The sequence below is a fragment of the Porites lutea genome, chromosome 7, assembly GCF_958299795.1.
Source record: "Porites lutea chromosome 7, jaPorLute2.1, whole genome shotgun sequence".
Lineage (NCBI taxonomy): Eukaryota > Metazoa > Cnidaria > Anthozoa > Scleractinia > Poritidae > Porites > Porites lutea.
Genome location: NC_133207.1, coordinates 15,960,420 through 15,982,244, shown reverse-complemented (window position 1 = coordinate 15,982,244; position 21,825 = coordinate 15,960,420). Strand labels below are relative to the sequence as shown.

General features: G+C 37.8%; 2 protein-coding genes across 2 annotated transcripts; one reads left to right on the top strand and one right to left on the bottom strand.

Annotated features, from left to right (window-relative positions):
• Window positions 1-127: 127 nt before the first annotated feature.
• LOC140944920 (eukaryotic translation initiation factor 5-like) lies at window positions 128-12,811 on the bottom strand. The gene is made up of 10 exons (XM_073394027.1): window positions 12,693-12,811; window positions 7,521-7,803; window positions 6,668-6,749; window positions 6,171-6,343; window positions 5,555-5,694; window positions 4,543-4,663; window positions 3,752-3,913; window positions 3,282-3,443; window positions 2,696-2,863; window positions 128-745 (listed from the first exon to the last, which is right to left on the bottom strand). The coding sequence occupies exons 2-10, from the start codon at window positions 7,593-7,595 to the stop codon at window positions 518-520; spliced, it is 1,311 nt and encodes a 436-aa protein (XP_073250128.1). The 5' UTR covers window positions 7,596-7,803; window positions 12,693-12,811; the 3' UTR covers window positions 128-517.
• Window positions 12,812-13,084: 273 nt separating this feature from the next.
• LOC140942918 (menin-like) lies at window positions 13,085-21,427 on the top strand. Its single transcript, XM_073391939.1, has 5 exons — window positions 13,085-13,682; window positions 15,363-15,703; window positions 16,778-16,818; window positions 17,887-18,111; window positions 18,728-21,427. The coding sequence occupies exons 1-5, from the start codon at window positions 13,322-13,324 to the stop codon at window positions 19,452-19,454; spliced, it is 1,695 nt and encodes a 564-aa protein (XP_073248040.1). The 5' UTR covers window positions 13,085-13,321; the 3' UTR covers window positions 19,455-21,427.
• The last annotated feature ends 398 nt before the right edge of the window (window positions 21,428-21,825 follow it).

The following is a 21,825-nucleotide window of genomic DNA, read 5'->3' as shown; positions in this document are numbered from 1 at the left end:
AAGATCAAGAATTTTCACACAGGAGGTAAAGTAAAGTAAAGTGTTTCAGGTATTTTTTTAAATAAAATAATACCACATTTACTAGGAACTACTATAGGGAATAACTCAGAAATTAAGACAACAGTACTGATATCTCTAAGCTTTTAATTTTCTTAAATGTTCAGTTTTAAATTAAACCAAAGCAGTGTGAAAAAGTCAAAATTACAGCAAATTGCTTGATTACAGCACTTACTGCACAGAAAATGAAAGCAATAATATACTCCAAATATTACAGTGCCACATTTTTAGTATCATTAAGTTACGTTACAGGCACTTAACACAAGATTTCAAATGACCACACATGTATTTGTTGCAAATTACTTAACTTTTATATCGTGAATTTCTTCAATGAAACAACAAAATGCAAGCGCAAGAATAAATCACACTGAAAATTAACAAACAGAATGAATTAACATGACTCTTCTTAATCAATAGCTTATCAATTTAACATCGTTATCAATGGCAAGCAAAATGTGAATTAAATAGCATCAATGTCCAAGTCATCGTCATCCTCAGCTGGAGCTGTGTTGTCAACCTGAGCCTTTAGCTGCTGCGCCTTAGTATCATAGACTACCTCCACCTCCTCTTCTTCTTCCTCTTCTTCACTGGACTCTTCTTCTTCTGCTTCTTTCAGCCACTTGATAAAAGGAGCCACCTTTGTGTGGATCTGAGAGCACACCTCTTTACTCACATACTTTTTGGAAACCTGTAAACGTAAAATTCATCACAGATTAGGGCAGTGGTTTGCCTGGTCAACTTGCTTTTGCTATGGGCAACAAGGAAATCTTGTTTTCACACAACTTTTTTTGGGCATCCTGAATTATCCGTTCAGAGCTGCTACAATCTTGGACAAAACTGTTGAGAAAATTGTATACTTGGACAGCATTTTTCTAAACATCGTAGCTGTACTGGTTCTTCCCTCTCCCCCTTCCCCTTAAAGCAATGTTGTTGTGTATTCAAAAGAAAGCCTGATCCCTGGGCGTTTGTGGGAAGCAACATTGAATTGGGGGAAGGGGTTTTCTTTCCGCAAAGGCGTCGTTTTGGAAATACTTTTGTTGCGTAGGAAAGTGGACATGACGGGGAAAACTTTCTCAAGTAGTTTTGTCTGGGATTGTAGGTTACACACAGTTTTTCTACGAGCAGAGCCTTGACAAAGTCTTTCATCTAAATCCTAAATTTGGCAATTCTACAATTCCGAAAAAGACTGGAGCATTCAATTCAATGTCATGTGTATGATCGATTCACGCTTCGTTTTCCAACTAATTTGTTCTTTCGTTTTTCTTTCATTATGAATGAAAAACAAAAGCTCATTTCATTTCTTATGCAAAAGAGAATGGCTGTTGAGTTGTTTGATATGATCAGTATTTGACTGTTTACTGCAAAAAAGGCATCAAAACTGTGAAAAGCATAAACCTGTTGGTGATAGTTTGGATGATATCTGTTGTTCAAAGTTTCAAAGTTATACTTTGGCCCAGACCACTTTTGAAATACCACAATTTAAAATGTCACGTGGGACATATGACGCACTTTGAATAATTTCTCGATTGAACACTGAGACTGTGCCCTCAGTTCTGAAGAGATTATAGTTCATGCAAAACAAGTTTAAAATATATACACCTCACACATTCATCCAAACACTTAACATGTTTGGTCAACTCTTACTGGATCTAATGATCACCCCTACCCCTTACACCATTCACAGTTACCCCTTTAAGTGCCAATAGTGACCAAGAACCATTTTTCTCCTAACAATATCCATAGATTGCCAAGAGATATGGTTATAAGAATTAATAAAATGATCACCAAAGAGAAAATGCCTTGATCTTTTATCAAATCTTAAAGGAAATTATATCATTATATGGAGATCAGGTTGGAGAATTTGTATGTGTCTGTTTGCGTATAAAGGGCTGCAGTGCAAGTGTTAACAGGGGGCAGAAAGAAGAGGATGACAACACGTATGTTATGGTTATTATCTGCTTATTGTTGTGATCCTCACTTTACATTTCAGAGCTCTGGTCTTTTACAAACAGATTGCTTTAAAGGAAGGAGAAGTTTGGCAGAAAATGTTTTCAAACATTATTTGCCGTCTTCTTTCTTCTGCCATGCAATAGAGAGAAGTGTGAAGTCATGTTACCATGGGAATACCATTTCTGGATCACAAAAATGGGGAGCTTAAGCAACAACGACGGCGATGACATCAAGAAAGGCAAAAAAGCAATCGGTACATCAGCAAAACAACAACTTTGCATGTGCATCACACTTTTTTGGACATTTCTTCAAGTTAGCAGTCACTGCAAGTGTGAGATAAGAAACTTCCTAATTTCACATGCACGTTTTAAGGAGCTGGTGAACACAGAACGAAAAATGTTCTTTTTCTCTTTCTAAACCAGATATGGTCCTTTCGGATTCAAGCCCAGACAATTTCGCCATGATTTTACAAATTAAATGAAACTGAATAAGATCGAAGAAATTTGTAACAGTGTGAATTCACTTTTTAAGTGACATTTTCCCTTTGTTGTTGTCCAGAAATTTTGCTACCATGGCAGTGTGTGGTAATGACTTCGCCTCTCTACTGCATAACTTCACTAATAACAAGACACTACTGGCTTTGCTACAGACAGATAGCAACAGATTACCACTTTAGCTCGTTGTTTACCTTTTCGCTCCACTGTAAGATCACCTCCTCCTCCACAAGGTCAGAGTCATAAAATGCTTTTAGAATAAGAGCTGCCTTAGGCATCAACTCATCAGGAAAAGACTGCCCAATAAGCAGCTCAAATGCACCCAGCAGGTACTTCTGGGCCTTGTGGTTACCATTAACAAACTAAAGTAAAAACAAGGCAAACATGAATTTATGCCAACATCATCATCAAACTATTATGACCAGGTAACTTATTCTAGCCAGACACAATAAAAGGTTAACCTATGTTTCTGCTTTCTACATGAAAGGAAAGACATGTGACATTTTGGCTATACAAGACTACATTACATTTGGGTTTACCTCGTTGTAAAAAACCTGTGAAGTATTTCTTTGTTTTCTAGCTATTATTTTCCATGGCTCTATTGTGTTGACTTCTCAATGGGTTCTTTGCATTCATTGTTTCACATCACTCGTGAGTTTTCACAAGTTTTCACACCAAGGATGAGCCTTGCATTTTATACACATGTACATTGCTTCTAAGAAACTTGAATCAATGTGTTGGTCACAAGGGGCTTTCAGGCAAATACAACTCAAAACTCACCCTCAAAAACAGATTTCGGAACTTGGGGATTTGGCTGAGCATTTTACTATCAAAAAGTACTTCACTAAGGGCTAACACAGCTTTGTCCTTTATATCAAGCCTTTCTGCTTCGGCAACAATCTCTTTTGCACCCTTTTCCACGCTGCTTGTTTCCTTTTTTGCCTATTAAGAATAAAAAAGGATTAGTATTAATGAAGGGTAACATTTAAACATGGATCACTAACACCATTTAAATGTAAGTAGTAACTTTAGCAGTGTACATATTCCTGAAATAACACCAAGCAAATGGACCAAAATCATGGTGTGTAGTTATTGTGAAAGATCTTTAAGATTAAGGTCAAACCTTTGCCAATTTCCATTTTGAAACTGAAATCACTATTTTGTTGTTAATGGTACACAAATTAATCATTTCTACGTTCCTCGAACTGCTCTTGGAGACTTCCAATACAACTCAATTAAAAAACTAGTACCTTAACAAAGGAATAAAACAGATTGAAGCGCTCTTCCTGCGTCTTTTCAGTATCGTCAGTTAGTGCTAATCCTTTAACACCTGAGGAAAGATTTCCCATTCTCTTCTGCACAGCTTCTTCACTTGTATCTACACTCCAATCATCATCTGCAGCTGCAACTGGCTGCAATAAATAAACACATTACAGGGTTCTCATTAAGTTTTAAAGTAGACAGGTAGGATGCAAAAGTAGGAAGCTTGGTAATCAAGTGCTGTAGCCAATTTAAGGCTTTCACTCCCTCACTTTACCCATTTTCTCCCAATAGTAAATGACCCAGACCACAAAGTAGCTGGTTTTTAAGCCGTTTACAGGCACATAATGAGAATCCTGCACTATTCCAACAACAGGATTAAAGTGACTCTGCAATGATTTAAACTACCGTGGAAACCCTACAGTCTGTATTTTACTAACCACCTTGGGAAAAGCAAATTGGTTTGAATTATCAGGAATTAAAGAAAGAAAAAACCAAAGGCTTTGAGAAATCAGGATTTAAATTACTCTTTTGTAACCTTTAGGCATGATTAAAAGTCACTGCAAAGCTGAATGGATGGGACAAAAAAGGGTATCCAGGCTTGATGCAGATAAGAACAATTTTACACGAGGTCACTGAACTTAAAGATGCCCCACACAATAAACTTCGAGGAAATTCTGAAGTGACTACACCAGTGATAAAAAACTTGGGCCCAATTTTCATTACTGTTGTTACTGATGGAAAGGATAAAACTGCCTTTATTTTGATAATTAAAACTTACCTCTTTGTTGAAGTCAGGGTTTTCAATCCCATTCTCCCCAGGTTGCATTGGATTGTGGGTAGGGCTAGTTTCCCCATTTTGTTGCCCTTTCTGCTTCTCTCTGCGTCGTTCCTTTTTGTCTCTACAAAGTAAAGAATGAGTTTTTACCACTTTAAATGAAAGACATAAGCAATATCATACTGCTTAAAGAAAGAAACACTAAGCTGACCGTTCAATCTTCAATTATCCGTGGTAATGTTTGACAAAAATAATGACCCATGTTCAGCCTAATCCTGTTCACAAACATTTCCATTGTATGAAGGGTCAAATTTTGTCAAGTTCATGTATTGGACAAAATACACCTTTTGCTAGTCATTATCAGAAAATAATAGTTTCAATACTGAGGTGATCAGTATTATTGCCATGAAAGTGCACTCATTTTCACAAATTGGCCTTGTTTTTGTATTTACAAATTCATTAAGCATTCTTGCATGAAGACAAAATATTTTCAAGAGCACGTATAGGTAATTATATGAAAGTGCATTCTATAGTGCTTATATACAAACAATACCACCACCATTTTTTAAGTTAAAAAGGATGATAAAAATTTCAGTAATGCAAGACTTTTCATGTATAACACCAAAAGCGAAACAACTTAAATTTAGAAGGGTGTTTCACTATTAATCTTCAGAATGTTTTCTACATACAATTGTTGATTTGAGAAAATGAATGTTCAGGTATTTCATGGTAGCAAAACATTGCTTCCATTTACCACCATTTTGAAACATGTTGCTTATATTCATATAAGGTGATCTGAGCACTAATATTGGGCCTTATTGGGCTTCCTAAAGGACAATACCTATCCCATGGTTACTAGTGCAGGTATATAGCTGTACAGTAGGTAAATTCATGTTCTAGTGTGCGAGCATTAAAAACAAATTTCAAATAGGACAGGTAGCATAGTCATGATTGCTTTTTGTTGCACACCATCTTAAAATCTGTAAGAGAGAACTCAGTCGTGCATTTATCTCACTTTTTAGAAGGGGTTCCTGCTGCTTCATTTGGAGGATTTTTGCAAATAAAGGTAATGAGTCTATGTTGCATATGAAGAACTCCACTGTATCCACATGCTTTGCATGACTGTCCAATCCTTTCCTTGCGTGGCTCTACATTCTAGACATTGAAAATGACAAAACATATCTGAATTACTTGATCATGGCAAGAGCCCATCTTCATACATGGAGTCAAATTTCTTCAAATTAAAATTGAAACGAAAATATCTTCAAAATAAGCCTTATAGACTGGCCAAATTCTTTGTGAAACTACAGGTGTATGCCAACTTTTTACCAAGTGAAAAAATCACTTGCACCTTCACACCAAACAAATCACATCTATTCAGTACAATGTCTGTTTTGAGAAAATGGCATAAAAAAACAAGTAATTTGTATTATCTCGAGCTCCTTATTTTTAATTGTCTAGCAAGGGTTTTTTAACTTTTACGCAGGAGATGTACCATTGTACCACTAGCAAATCCAGGTATTGAATTTTAAATACAGATTATTATTATAGTAGTACTAGTATTCCAATTGTCCCAATCCTATGTCCCCCACCCCTAGATGCTCTATTCTCAATAATAAATAACACATTACCAGCACAGTTTCAGGATTTTCACAATCTGGACACAACACAAACTTCTCAATAAATCCGTCAAGTATCTCTTGCAACTTGTCTGCATCATGTGACCCATTGACGATGTAACGCTCATTCTTTAGGTCAATTTGGGTTTGGGCTCCCAACTCACAACCAAAGTATTTAGTTGGATCTAAGAAAAAGAAGAAACCTGGAAGTCCATGACATGTTGCAAATTGAAAGTATAAGAAAACTTTCATTTAACATAATATTCATTTGGAAGGAAGGCAAAACACAGCAACAGTGTGAAATGAAGAAAGTCATTCACCCCAAGTTTCCTGTGGAAGTTTACTTACTTCCCTGCCTACTTAGTTGATTACTCACTTACTCACTTACTTTCACGGACCATAATGGCTACACCTTTCCTCAAGAGGCAGTAGCCACAACAAAAAAGTAAGACAAACCAACAACAAGAAAGCAAACAGACAAACATAAACAACAGTTCATGCTATCTTACATGCAGGTGGCCTCTGCAATGCTTTAGCTATCTCCACCATATTGACAATTACTGTTTTGATTCCATTTCCTTTCCCTTCCACCTGAAGTGTAAACACAATATTTTTCAATCAAATTATCAAAAAACTATTATATATAGAGCAGAAACTAATAATAATTATTTAAATCATTATCATTTGATGCAAATAAACTTTAAAATTTATTTTTCCTTTTCATTGGCTGAGAGACAACACTATTCTCTTTCTTGCGATTACTCTTGAGTGAAAATGGCAGATTGCTTTGCTTACCGAAGATTTCCACTAAGGACCTGTTTACATGGAGGTGGGGGACCCCAGGTGAGTGAGGTAACCCACTTTGGTGGGGTAACCCACCTGACCATATAATCTCTCATTTTATTTTAATCACATTCACATGATAGGTGAGGTGACTCGCCACATGTTACCTCACCTATCTGGGATTACCCACCTCCATGTAAACAGGCCCTAAAAAACAAACTTGGCGATCAAACAATAAAACAATATTACTGAACTTGGTTATTGCAAAATATTGTGATTTGTCGATTTCTCAGGGATCAACCATTTGCCTCAGCCCTGCTCATCGCTAACAAATCCCGATATTTTGCTCAACCTTGTCTGATAATAACAATTATTGCTAATTATTTTTTTGTTACTAGCCATATTGCACGATTCTTTGATGAGAATATAGAGCATTGTCAACAAATAAGACATACTTTATTAACTAAACCTGAAACAACAGATAAACCATGAACTTGCGCATATTATGACATGTACTTCAAGGGTCAAATGTAGGTGCAAACTGCACATGGCATCCTAAAAATATCAAATTCATCTTACCTTAGCTAGGAGTTTTGGCATCTTGTAACGATAGAACTGGTCCATGTTCTTTCTGTTGACATTGACGAGAGCCATGATTGATTACTTGTTTTAATGAGCTTCCTTTTGGACAAACGCTTGTAGTGATTGCAGTTCATGCAATAATTTCTGCTGGGAGATATTTTCCCTTTTAAATTCATAAAAGTTCTATGTCTTGTCCTTGTGGCAAAACAAGAAAGGCGTTGTAGCCCTGTATAAGTTTCTTTGTGAAAATGAATCTTGAGCCTCCTCAACCGAGTACAACCTAGGAAAGAAATAAACAACACAGTAATCTACAAGATAATTACAGTATGTGTGGATGAGGTCTTGTATCAGAGACTGACTGAATGAAAAAAAACACAACAATATTTTAAAAACTCATCAGGATTCAAATTTTACACTGCTTATCAGTAAAAAAAAATCACAGGTTATGTGACTGAAAAGGATTTTAAGTGTAGCCATCTAAATTACTGTGAATTTGGAACTTTAGTGCAGTTATAAACTAATTTGTTATCTGCAACACAAAAAGCTTGCGCAACGCTTGTACATGAAGTTGTTTGAAGATGCTAGCTGGTACAGCTCAACAAGAACAGAAGCTGTACCGATACCTGAATTGAATGAAATGGGTCCATAGCCTGTTACTATTTGTAGTTAGCTATTTGTGATTTATGTTCTCTGTTGAATGAACAGGCAGCAGATATATTTCATGTGACGGGCTTTGCGTGTAGGACCAACCAATGCTTGGAAGTGCTATTGCAACCAGGAGCAAATTTCTAGTTGCACTACCAAAATTTCAGACCCCAGCTAAAAAAATGTTAGAAGCACTACTTAGAATACTGAGAGCAGCCACAGACAAAATATCAGGAGGATTCAGACATAGTATTACTATAAGTCATCACTTATCAGTATGTCATATTTTATGTCAGTCCTCTGTTTATTACTCTCAGGCTTTTGCTGTTGTCATCGTTACCTTTTTTAAACCAGCCTTTTCAGTCTCAAGATGTACAGCATATTATACTTCCACATAACAGAAAAACGCCACATTCATTTCCTCTGAAATATACATTGTTACTCACAACTTCCATTTCATTTTTGTGATAAAGCTGCTACAGACTTGGAGGTAGAACATTCACTGACAGTGCATAACAATGACTTGATGAGTTAAGAATCCCAAGAATCAGCAACTGCAATTTACTGCAATAACTCATGTATAAGCCACACATCCAAGTTTTGACCTTGACTTGGAAAGTTTCCTTATTCTCTGTGGTGCTAAATCTTTAACAGTTGTATTTGCACAGAGTAGAAACAAATCCTCCAGAATCTAAAGGAATAATTTATTTCTACTCTGAAGTGCAACATCTGTTTTCATCACTAAAATTCAGCCTTGATGAAGGACCAGGAGACACGCTATATGTATAAATAGACTTCTCTCTAAATCAACTTCTTTTCTGAAAAACAACAGTGATGTCACTTTGCAATAAAGTTTGGTAAGTCCTACGCAATGAAAAAGTTCACAAGGATCACATTTCACCGATGTTCATATTGTTGAAACCAACTGTGAAAATGCCACACAAAAACTTGGATTGATGAAAAAGCATTTATTTTCCAGTTTTAGTTCTCACACAAACCACAAGATTTTTTGTCTTTTACAGTTTTCTCCCTTTAGCTGCAGGTTTAATCAACATTTTGACATAAATATTTGTTGATGAATTACTTTTACTAAATTGAATTCTACTAACAACTGCTACAGTAATCCAAGAACAATTTCCAAATTAACGTCCAATATTATTCCAAACCTTGTGTTCATCTCTAATTTCTGTGAAAGAGTGTTAGCTGTTCAACTGACCAAATGTCTTACTGATAATTCCCTGATGGAACACTTCCAGTCGACTTATAAACCCAGTCATGGTACTGAATCAGTACTCTTAAGGCCTGGTTCAAGATGACATTTTGCAAGCCATCGACTATATTACTGCTCCTCGACCTCTCAGAAGCGTTTGATATGGTTGACCATCACATTATTTTTGCTTGCTAGACTCACTGACCGATTTGGCACAGATGGCAAGGCTCACGACTGGTTTAATGTTTAATGCAGTTTGTTGCTCTTGGAAGTGCCCACTCATCCAGTCTGCCATTGAATTGTGGTGTTCCCCAGAGGTCAGTTTTGGGTCCGACATTATACCTGTGTTACGTCAACCCATTGGGTGACATAGAGGCATCACAACATGTCTTTTCACTTTTACGCTCATGATACTCAGCTTTATATATCATTTGAGTCGTCAATTTTGGGTGATCTTTCAAGGCAATGCTCTACATTGGAAGTCTGTGCTCATGGTATTGATATGGAGGATATTACATGGCTGCGTGGAGATGCAAAATTTCTCTTTGAGTGTTGAAATGTTTTTTCAACACAAGAATAGAAATTTTGTATCTCCAAGCAGCCATGTAATGTTCTATTTATTATATAAACACCAATGAATTACCAAACCATTTCACTTTAATAGTTTTTTGCTGTGAAAGGCGCAATTTATTATGTAGCCATACCAACAGTGATATTTCACGTGTGAAGATAACATGTTATTTTCACATATAAAGATATCAAGTTTTCACCTGACAGCTCGCCTGGTATTTCATTGGTGTTCATATAATATCTTGTTAAGAAAGATTTTAATTGTATCATTTAGTTATTTTAGTGACTGTGGACTTTGCAATGACTTTTTTAGATTTTGAGTGGTTCGTACTTTTAGAAAAGGCATTATATAAATTGTTTATTACTATTATTGACTAAGAGAAAAAGATATAAAAACCATTTGGACAGATGATCCAACCGTTTAAACAGATGTCACATCTCTTCAACCAGACGCATAGCCCGCGAGCAAGCTCGCCTAATTGGGCAAGCGAAGCGAGTCTCGCGAGAACGCGCGAGCCAGGGACCGAGGAAAGGAGAGCTTGCAACCATCTCTCATAAATTTTCATTTCCACCCCGGAAACCCCGGGACTCCGCAAAGCGTGAAAATTCTCACCGCAAACGTGCCGCAGATTAGAAAAGTGACAACCGCCTGTCAAGTAAGTTTAGACAGCTGAGGGCGCGTAGAATTATTTATTTATAAATCACTTTCGCAACAGCATTAAAGCAATGTTTTTAATCACTGATATGTTTCTTTTTTCACGAGAACATCGAACTTCAACGTGTCCGCTCAGATAAGAACTCACTACTTTGACTCTCGTTTCGTTTACTTTTGAAAATTCGTCCATACTGCAGCGTAGAAGATTACTGCCCATCGCAATCACCAACAAAAACATCACACATCATATGTTTGTCCGTCTGGAACTGGAGAATAGCGTTTTCCTGCACTTGGTTCTCTTAAGGTTTACTCCAGTTGCTTCCAACTCTTTCTCTTTTCCTTCTTTACGATCAAGCTACACAGCTACACTGTCAAGTACATGTTTCTGAATTTTTCTACCCAGTAGAATTCAATCGGGCGAAGAAACCGATGTTGGAAGACAGCGCTTTAATCACTCTTCACTTTCACTCTCCCGGTTTTCAGAACTAAACAAGGCGCTTGAGACAAATGAATACAACTGATGAGGGGTTTTCATTTTCCTTCCACAAGAACTACAAATTCGGTCCGACTTATCCTCGGCACGCAATATTCTCTTTGCGAGAATTACATCAAACGAGCCTGTCTGCATTGAGAGCTGAAACAAGTTCTCGGTACCAATCTGATCCCCCTGAGAACCAAATTTGAAACACAGACAAAGCAGGTGCCAGCTTGGCCTGTTATCAATCAACTTTGATTTCCGGAACATCATTTTTCAGCCAATGGTATTTCCCTTCGTCTGGGCGAAGTACAAATGAAAATTTGTAAGGGATGGTTGCAAGCTCTCCTTTCCTCTGCCCCTCACGGCTTCGCCGCTCGCTCGCGCGTTCTTGCGAGACTCGTTTCACTCGCAAAAATAGGAGAGCTTGCTCGCAGGCTACCAGACGCAGAGCAAATGGACACACATGTAATTTGTGAACAGATGTCTTCTGGCCACCTTCTGTAGCAAAGTTGACAAGAACACGCAACTTAACGTTGAGAACGAAAATAATGAACCTCTGAATTGAGAGAAACCACAAGTGGAGAAACAAATAAAACACATGCCGATGCATGAAGCCCTGAGATGGTTTAAAGTTCCACAATGGACATTGACTCCATCCCCTTCCAGCTCAAAATCAAGGAGATTAAAGATTCACGGGAACAAATCCTCACTCCACAGGCAGATTTTACAACTCAATTTTTCACTGGCTATTTAGTTTCGCCAAATGTTCACTTGTCATGTTTCTTTAAAATTACCACACCATAATTTGATATATATTTTTAGGTTTCTTGTTGTTCCCCATTTATTGTCACATTGTAATTAGCTTTACTTTCTACACTATTGCATCCTTTTCACATTTTTTTTACATTCATACCCACTGGAAGGTTATATTTCTTGCACTAATGAGCAATTAAGGTTCATCTGAAACCTGCTTATACAAAAAGAGCACTTTCTTTTAAGACTGTTCCCACAACCGATGGAGTTTTAAAATTTAAAACAGTCAAATAGCTCCTCGGGCTTAAGTATCCAACTGATTTCCTTTTTAATATCCTTTCTTCCCGGAATTCCCCAAGGAAGGAGAATGCTACAGATTCCTCGTGTTCCTTTAAAGGGCAGTTTTCTCAGTTTATGAATGTGACATAACACCGCATAAATTGCATTTGTCATTAAATTTAAAGACTCCTTCTCATGAGGGCCGAACGGGGTGATTTATGTAAAATGTGCATACATTAAAAAATATTGACCAATTCAAAGACAACACATCATCTTCAAAACGTTTTCTCCAAAGAAAGGAACTCAAAACTTTGCTTTTCTACACAAAAAAGTTACCGCTAATTTTAACCACGTTTCACACTAAGAATTTGCTGTATATTTCTGTGTCACTGTTTCGAGTCAATATCAGAACGTTTAAACCAATACCACGATTAACACGTTTCACCTGGTTTCACAAAGACTGAGAAAAGAGTTGAAGAACTTTAAATACTTCGCTAATTTCAGACTTGGTGATGAAAAAACAATGAATCCTGAAAAAGGAGCGCTTTTCGGAGAATTTAAGTTGTTTTATTTTCTTACCTGAGCAGATAAACGTCATAAATTGTCGTGAGATGACGAAATTCCTCGAAATCTCCCTGCACTTCAATCGTGCTTAATAAACACACACTTGACTAGCAAAACGCCACAAAAAAACACCTAGAAAGGATAAAAATACACTTAAGGTTTTTTTAGCATCGAAACATGACCGTCGTATAAATTCTAGTCCGAAAAAAAACGACTTAACGCTAAGCAAAAAATCGCCATCCGCTACTCACTGAGTCTCCCGCGACAAGATGGCAGACCATGCAAATCTCGTCACGTGATAATTTATGACGTCAGCTCATACCCATTCTCCCGCTTACTTTTCTTTTCACTTTCGTTCCCAAGTCCCCAACTTTCCCTTCCTTTTTCCACTTTCTCATTTGCATTTGTTCTGACATGTTTTGTTTATCCTTCGATTGTGGTTATTCTGCGCGATCACCGTGATGAAAATCGAGTTCTGTCAGGGATCCGTTAGAACCCAGCTACGAGCTGTTTCTTGAGTCAGAAGGTGCAGTATTTTCAAATCGAAGTTGCTAAATTACAGAGAGATTTTTGCGGAGTCCTTTTGCTTTTGTCTTCGCTTCTGCTTCGCTTGAGAAAGGAGTAGCCCGTCCGTCCACTCCAGAATGGAGGCAGACTCCAATTTTCCTTTGAAAGACATCGCGTCGGTGGTAGAGGTTTTCAAGGTGGAACTTGCAAAAATAGAACCGAACTTGGCCAAATTATCGATTATTTTAGGGTTCTTCGAGACCGCGTTAACCTGCAAGGGATCCTCCAATAGCTGTCCCAGCTTAGATAAAGAAACCTTCGACGCACTTGGCGGTAAATTTCAGGCCTTGGTTCAGAAAGATTTGAATGCCAACAGAGAACAAAAACCAGCAACGAGAGAATTCGTTGTAGATGTCGCAGATCTAGTCTGGAGTTGTCTTTCAAAGTCCTATTTCAAAGACAAGCCACACATCCAGAATTTATATAGTTTTTTGACAGGCAAGTTTCACTATAACATTTGTTATAATCTGTTACAAACCTCTTTATGAATGACGATGATACATGGGCTGATCACTACAATCCGTTGTGAGCTTAATATATTTAATGTTTCAATTCTTAGTCTCTAGTGTTTTTCAACTGTCTGTGATTTTTTAAGCTTTTAACTTTTTGATCAATGAACAATATAATTCTAGCTATCCCCCGTTTATTACTTTAAATTATGAGTACTAGGATTTTTTTGGATATTTACAGAATGAAACTGAATAATTTTTTTTAATCGAATCTTGAAACATCTAATCTTTTTAGTTGTTCTCTATGTCGATCTATTTTTGTCAAAAAATCCATTTATATATATATGTATATATTATTGGAGCCAAATTGACTCTGTTTCTTTGTGTATAGAGCAGAAACTTTGATTCTATTTAACCTGTTAATTGCAACCTTTAGAAAGATTCACCCTGTAGGAATCGAAGCTAATTAATATTCAATTCAGGGTATGACTCTGATTTCACATTGATCACCAAACAAAAAATTATTCCTTGACAACAGTGTCAATATTCTGAGAGAAGTTGTTGAAAGTTTTGCAGAGATCTGTGACAGAAAGAATTATAAGATGGTAATGCATTGTTATAAACTTTGAACAGTTGCAGTTCATATCTTCAAGCAAGTTGGGGCAGGGAGCATTCATCCAGAACCCAAAGATATTGGGGAGGCTGGCCTGTTAATGGTGACGTAGTTTATGCTAAAACTTGGGAGCTATTGACCCTGAAAAACCCTATCAAGCCACCTTAAAATAAGGTGGGGGCCAAGGCCCCTTGTGCCCCTTTCATAGATCTACTAATGGGAAACACTGGTAAATTTGTATCTGGTTTATTCATGGCCAAATAGAATTTTCCTATTGTTTTGATAACTTCTTTTTCAGTAAATATTTGAAAAGTTAATTTGTTGATCGAGTATAGACCATTTTACACTTGTGGACTTAGTACTCTAGCCTTCGAGTGAATGTGAGGCTGACGGTGACCTTGTTTTGATACAAACCTCCTTTGATTTGTTATGGAAATTGTCCCTGAAAAATACTAGTTAGCATAAGAATAACTTGATTTACATAATAAAGCAGGAAGGTTTGTACCAAAACAAGGTCACCGTCAGCCTCGCTTCCATCCATAACTGTAAAATGGCCTATTGACCAAGTGTTGATCGAGAGTCTGTCAATATCTATCGGCCAAGTGGCGTTTTCCTGTCGGTCAAGTATTAGTTGACAGATCGACCAACAGTCAGTCAAGGTAGCATCGATCAGTAGTGTGTCAGCAATGTACGGGTGAATGTTGGTCAAGTATCAGTCGACAATTGGCATCGCCTTGAGTCGGTTGAAAGTCGGCCAAGTGATGTTTTACTGTCGGTTGAGTATCAGCCAACAGATCGACCAACAGTCAATCGAGATAGCATCTGTAGTGTGTCAGCACTGTATCGGTGAACTGTCAGCTGAGTATTGGTAATGTATCGGTGGTGTATCGGTTGACAATCGCCATCACTTTTACCAGACTTGTCCCCAGTGCTTTTCCCTTTGTTACAAGGTACCTAACAGCTGACACGCAGTGGAAGAGCTACCCATTGAAATAATGTCAACAAACGGTATGTATTATTCATGGAAAATTTTTTTTTAAAATTATTTCTTTACAGGAAATCGACTGGACTGTTTTGGTGTTGCCTTTGCTGTAGTTGCCATTTGTCAGGCACTGGGTTACAATGACGTTCATTTAGCACTGTCAGAAGACCATGCCTGGGTGGTTTTTGGTGAGAGTGGCAAAGAGACAGCAGAGGTTACATGGCATGGTAAAGGAAATGAAGATAAACGTGGTCGTCCTGTGGACTTTGATGAGAGCACTGCACACAGCTGGTTGTACCTGAGTGGTTACCCTGTAAAATGCACAAGACACATGGAGGTTGCATCCATGGTAACGTCAATAAACCCTAACATCAACAGCACAACGGACAGTGTGGAGTTAGCTAGTTTGCAGCAGGTAAGGTGTGAAAGAACCTGTTTTGCAGTTTCTGTATCTTGAAAATGTGGCCAATAAGTTTTTCAAGTTTGTTGCTTGTAATCCATGTCAATCTACATCATAGTAAGACACCTTTTATCACAATGGTCCACTAGTCAGTGGCCACATTGCTGTTATTCTTTTTCTTTCAAAATAAACTTGAAATTAAAAAACCTTCCTTATTAAGTTTATTTAAGTGCTAATGTATTTAGCATGTACAGTGGAACCTCGATATAACAAACCTCTGTATATAACAAAGTCCTTGGTGTAACAAACGATTTTCTTTGTCCCAATAATAGTAAATATATGAAAAGGAACGTCAATATTACAAAACCTCCTTATAGCGAACAAATTTTGCCACAAGTCCCTTGGCCCTTTGTTATATCAAGGTTCCACTGCACTGACGGCGGCACATGCCTATAATTAGCCCATATATGATAGTACCCTCTTGGGGGGTGGGTGGATCCTTAACTTGAGAAAAAGGGAAGGAGTGCTTTTCTAAACTTGTGATAACAAGGACCAAGTCTCGAAAACTTATTTTTGACTCTTTAATCTTCTGTTTGGTTGAAAAATAAGAGGGATTGGGTCCTGAGGTCTCATAAATTTGAGCATTTAGTTTGTGAGTACCGTATTTATTCGACTATAAGCCGAGCGAATAGTTAGTTACGGTAATATTTATTAATTCGCGTGTGGGAAGCTTTTTGCATAATAAATCACCATTGCATCTCTTGCATACGCGCGTGTGTGTTATCGTTCTAAGCCTCATTTATGACAATCAATGTGATTTTCTTCCGAAAATGTTTGGTTTTCGCGTAGTTAACAATTCAGTCTTGTAATAATGAATGGGTCTCAGCTTATAGCCGGGTGTTTTCGATTTATTTTTGGTTTTCGTTATGCCGAGTCTACACGTTCAAAGTTTGGGGTCTCGGCTTATACCCGAGATCGGCTTATAGTCGAATAAATACGGTAATATTTAAGTATATGTTACATGTATATTAATTTTGTTTTAAAACGACAGCACATATGATGCTTGATTGTTTTTTATTTAATTAACAGCAACTTTTGTGGTTACTCTATGATCAAGGCCATCTTAAGAGGTAAATAATATTATTTTTTCACAATTTCTAACAGTATCAAACATAGGACTATATTTTGTTAGGAGTGGCGAATGGTACCTCGAAAAACGTGGGTCTTGGAAAATTTTGGCAGGATCTCGGAAGCGTTTTTGATAAGTTTTGAAGTCTTGTTTTTTCATGGTTTGCTTTTACTTTTTTTGAGTCTCGAAACTTTTCACCAAAGAGTCTCGGGCTCGGATTTCTAACTAGGATCTCGGCGTCTCAGCGAGTCTCGGATTTTACCATTCGCCACCCCTTTTGTTAGGAAATCAAGAGTGAACTCCAGTGTTCCATCAATAATTTGCGTAGGACATTTGTTTCGTGATGTATCATGTTTCCCATTGTCTAGATGAACCCTTGAACAAAATTAAAAGTGTGTCAAGCCAAAAGTGTAAAAATTATAAAGGACTACAAGTAAATCAGGAGATCTAAAATATTCTAGCAGGATGCATACAGGGTTGTCATTAAGAGCCGGGGGCCGGGGATTTTCCCCGGCTACTAAGACAGTGGCCCCCAGCTACTTTTATTGGAGAATAGAAGAAAAATAGAACCAAAAGAATACTTTTAGCAGTGGTCTGAAAGTCCCTTCCATCAAATAATTTACCTTCTAAGATAAAAAGGCATATGTAGCACGTTTGAGAAAAATGTACACTTCTTTGTAACTTACTGTGATTTTGATAAGCATGGATTGTTCAAACTTAAAAAAAATATCTTTTCCTTCCAGTACAAATACATGTATGACATAAGTTTTTTTTCAGCACTTTATCAGAGTCTGGTTCCTGAAAGGTGACTAGCACTAATGCAGGATTAAAATTTAAATGTACCACTTTTTGTATTTACCTTCCTACGCATTGCTTAGAGTAACATTTCGTGTTATCATTCTTTTTTTCGAAGTAAAGGCACAACGGTTTTTTGTAAGCTCAAGTTACATGTTCTTAGACATGAAACCTTACTTAAAATTTAGCTTACTCCTGGGTTAAACTTAACCATCTTTCGAGGAATAGGCCCAGGAGGCTTAATTAATTTAAATTTTGTGCATTACTCCACTAGATATCCATTGGCTCTGGGCAATCTTGGTGACTTGGAAGAAATATCACCAACTCCTGGCCACCCATCAGCAGAAGACATCCTTAAGGAAGGCATAAGAGTGGGCCAATCCCTGTACAAAGATTATCATGTGTACCCCTATACGTACCTTGCTGGTTATTATTACAGACAGAAGCAGTATCTGAAAGCCATGGATCACTGGGTCAAAGCAGCATATGTTGCTGGAAAGTACGTAGCGGTAACTAAGTAAGGTAAAAAAGGCAGTTAAAAAGAAACACTGCCAATTTCCCTCCCTTGAACCAGAGAGGTGATATTGGAGATCAACATGTATGATTGGTCTCTCCCCACTCGCCCATTAATGTAATATTACAGCACAAATAGGAGACCAAGACACTGGTGCCTATTTCCTCTCTAGTACTCTTAGGCTGTGGCATGTTTCCACCTGGTAAGCTAGGTTGAATGGGTACTGGTCTGCTGATGGGGGAGGGGGGGTTGAGTTTGAACACAAGCTGGACCACAAAACCTGAGGGTCTTTAAACAACTGTTTAAGTTTCATGCTGGTTGTGATTTAAAAGGGAGCTTGTGTCAGTTCAGATAATTGCATCATTTGGGCAATGACTTTAAGACTTTCTTATTAGTTGCAAGAGGACATTAAAGAACCTACAGTAGTACAAGATGTCTGAAAAAAGGGGGGCATAGACCACAATGGTGTGGCCTGTCTTCTCATGGGGTGTTTCCCATTTTCTCATGGGCTGTGATTGTGGTGTGCAAGCTGAAATTGTGGGATGATCGTACTTAAATGCAATCATTATGCATGGCGACAACTTACACCAACTCCTTGTAGGTACAACTATTCAAAAGGAGATGAGGAGATGTTTAAAGAATTCTACGAGATAGCCAATGACTTTATCCCAAACATTCTCAAGATTACATCTTCCATCAAAGGTGACAGTGGTACCATCCTGTCTGCCAATCTTGCTGAAGATCCAACCTTCTTTAGTCTTGTTCTTCAGTTTTATGATGGCGTCTGCCTATGGGAGGAAGGAAGCCAAACTCCTGTTATACATGCTGACTGGGCAAAGAAGCTCGTTCAATCAATTTCACGATTTTCCCCTGCTTGTAGATCTGCATTGTCATCTATGCATGCAGGAAAATTACCTTCGGTTCATGAGCCTGTGAAAAATGATACACCTGAAATAAAGTCATCCGCAGAGGAAAGCAGATCACTGTCATCATCCAATAAGATTGAAAACAACAGCTCAGCAACAGCAAGTGTAGAAAACTCTAAAGAACCAGTGGTGTTGAATCTTAGAAGCCAAAAAATGAAAGGCATGCGAGATTTACTGACAACTAGTGGCAAAATAAACACTAGTGCTATCAAGCTGCAATTAACAGCTCAGTCCCAAGTGAGTGTGCCAAAAAATCGCAGGAGGTCGTCATTCAAAACAGACGACTATGTTTATGACTTTGGTGAAGGAGCTGAGGGAGAAGATGAAGAAGAAGAGGAGGAGGAGAAGGAGAAGAGGCCAAGGAAAGCTATGAAAGGAGACAGGGATTATGTTGTATACTGATTTTATTTTTATGTTGGAAGAAGAATACAGTCAAACCTCCAGTAACGGCCACCTCTCCACCACGTCAACCTCTCTATAGCTACAACGGCCATTTTTTTTTTGCGGACAGTCCATACATTGACTCTTGTTATGGCCACTTTCTGCTGTCCCTAATGTGGCTGTTGTAGAGAGGTTCAACTTTAGAAAAGTATTATTTAATTTCCAGCTGTCCTGAGTTTTTCTTCGGGATGGTGTCCTCTCACCCTACCAGCAGAGTCTTTCTTTTGCTTGCTCAAGTTTAGCATGCTCGAGAATTTAGGTTTCTAGGAAACTGCCTGCCTACCCCTCCCCTAACCCAACATTTTGCCCTAAGTGAGAAGTAAGTGTTAATGTTGACTTAAGGGAGGGGTAGGTGGGCAGTTTCCCAGATACCTAAATTGATCCAAATTCTTCTCCCATAAAAGTTTTTGTGCATAGAGAGGTAGACAATATTTTCCATTTACTACTCTCATATTTTGAGGGAAAGTGGAGAATTTAAAGTATCATACTTTTATACTAAGGGGGGGTCGCAGAGGCTACTCACCGCTGCTCTCCCTCGTGTATCGCGCTATGAAGGCCCATATTAACTAAAGACAAGAGCCGTTGACGAAAATTCTTTACAAAAAAACAAATTTTAAAAAAGTGGGCTTTTCAACAATGGCTTTTATGGCCAAGATATTGTCATGGCGTTTTCGCCACCTGAATATTGTAGGTTGTTTGCTCAAAAGAAGGCCTACCAAGGGTGGGTCACGGGCACCCCAGGACCCCCCCTAGCTACTCTCCTGGTGTACAATTATTACAGTCAAACCACGCTTCATTGACACCTGCTTAACATGCAGAAGGTTGAAAACAATATTGTTGTGGTGCAGTCGCTAAAGCCACCAGTTTATATGTACCAGCCATTTTATCTGTAGAGTTTTATTATCTTTTGTGGGACTTGATGACATACTGTTACAAGGGGAAAAATACACTATTCCTTCATTTTTAATGATAACTTATCTAGAGTTTTACATATAATATAACCAAATTATGCATGATAATCTTTAAGGCTAACATATTCATGAGAACACCAATGCATCAACCTTTCCTGGGGGTCAAAGTGTGACTCCACAATAAAAGTGACAGGGGTGCTCATTGATTTGTAGTCTCCCACCCAGACGTTCTTAGGGGTTCGTCACACCTTCCTGCCCCACGTTCGTCAGGGAGGATAATTTTGCGTGGCGAGCCAAAAGAACATCTGCGTGGAAGGATAATAATATTGATTTTTTATTTTACCTCATGATCAGGTGCTAAAATCTCAAATGGCAGTTGTTTAATTTCAGTGTTTTTTTTAGAGGTTTTCAGTTTATCATGCACATTCTGTAACATGTTCTGTACAGCTGCTATCGTATTCCATACAAGTCCCAGATACAGGTCTTAAAAAAAGTATTTTCATCATCATCATCTCATTTGGGCCCTTAATGTTTAATCAAAAGAGACATGTACCCCATCTCAAGACAAAGTTAAATATATTTAAAAAGAAAGCAAACATACTTAGGCCTTGCACCAACCTAATTAGGGGCCTAACATGCCCAGAAGTCTCACTGCCATTTCCACTACATAATTTGTTAGAAAGTTCAAAGTACCTTGCTGAGCATTTATCAGCCATTAAAGTTGACTATTCTATATTTAACCACTTTAAGCCATTTGAAGACATTCAAAACCAAAGAGTTTTAAACAAAGAGTGTTGTGGTATAGTTAAGCTTGGAACAGCTCTAAAGTGGCCAACAAGACAAAGAGGGTAAGGAAATGAGTCTAATATAGTAAATTATAACAGTTCAAGTAAAAATTGATCAGGATGTGGTTTGCAAAGTGCAGACATGAGGATTAGTCTTCCATTTTTATGAACATATACCTGGACTTGACAGCGTGACTGTTTTTTATATCTGTAAAAAATAAAGTGTATAACTATTTAAGTGGTTTGTTGTTTGTCTTAGAATTTGCATAAAATCGAGAACATGCCTTTACAACCCTCTACAATTTCTCCCGTCCTTGACAGATGAGCCAATCTGCTTGTTTTTCCAGTAAAATCCTCTGTGTAGTTATATTCGGATAGGAAACCACATACATGTCAAAAGCTTGGGGTGGCCTCAGAGGGTTGGCAAGTGCCCGACCCCCTGGCAAAATTTACTAAGGCTCACACTTGTAAACACGAAATTTCTGACAGAAAAATAGTAAATTGTAGCCCTTACTTTACTTCCTTACAAAACATGATAATCTTGAAACTTAAAGGTGATCATATAAAACGACAGTGTTATGAGGGGGGATCACTTCAATAAAATAACACTTAAAGGGGGGATCGGCTAAATTTCAT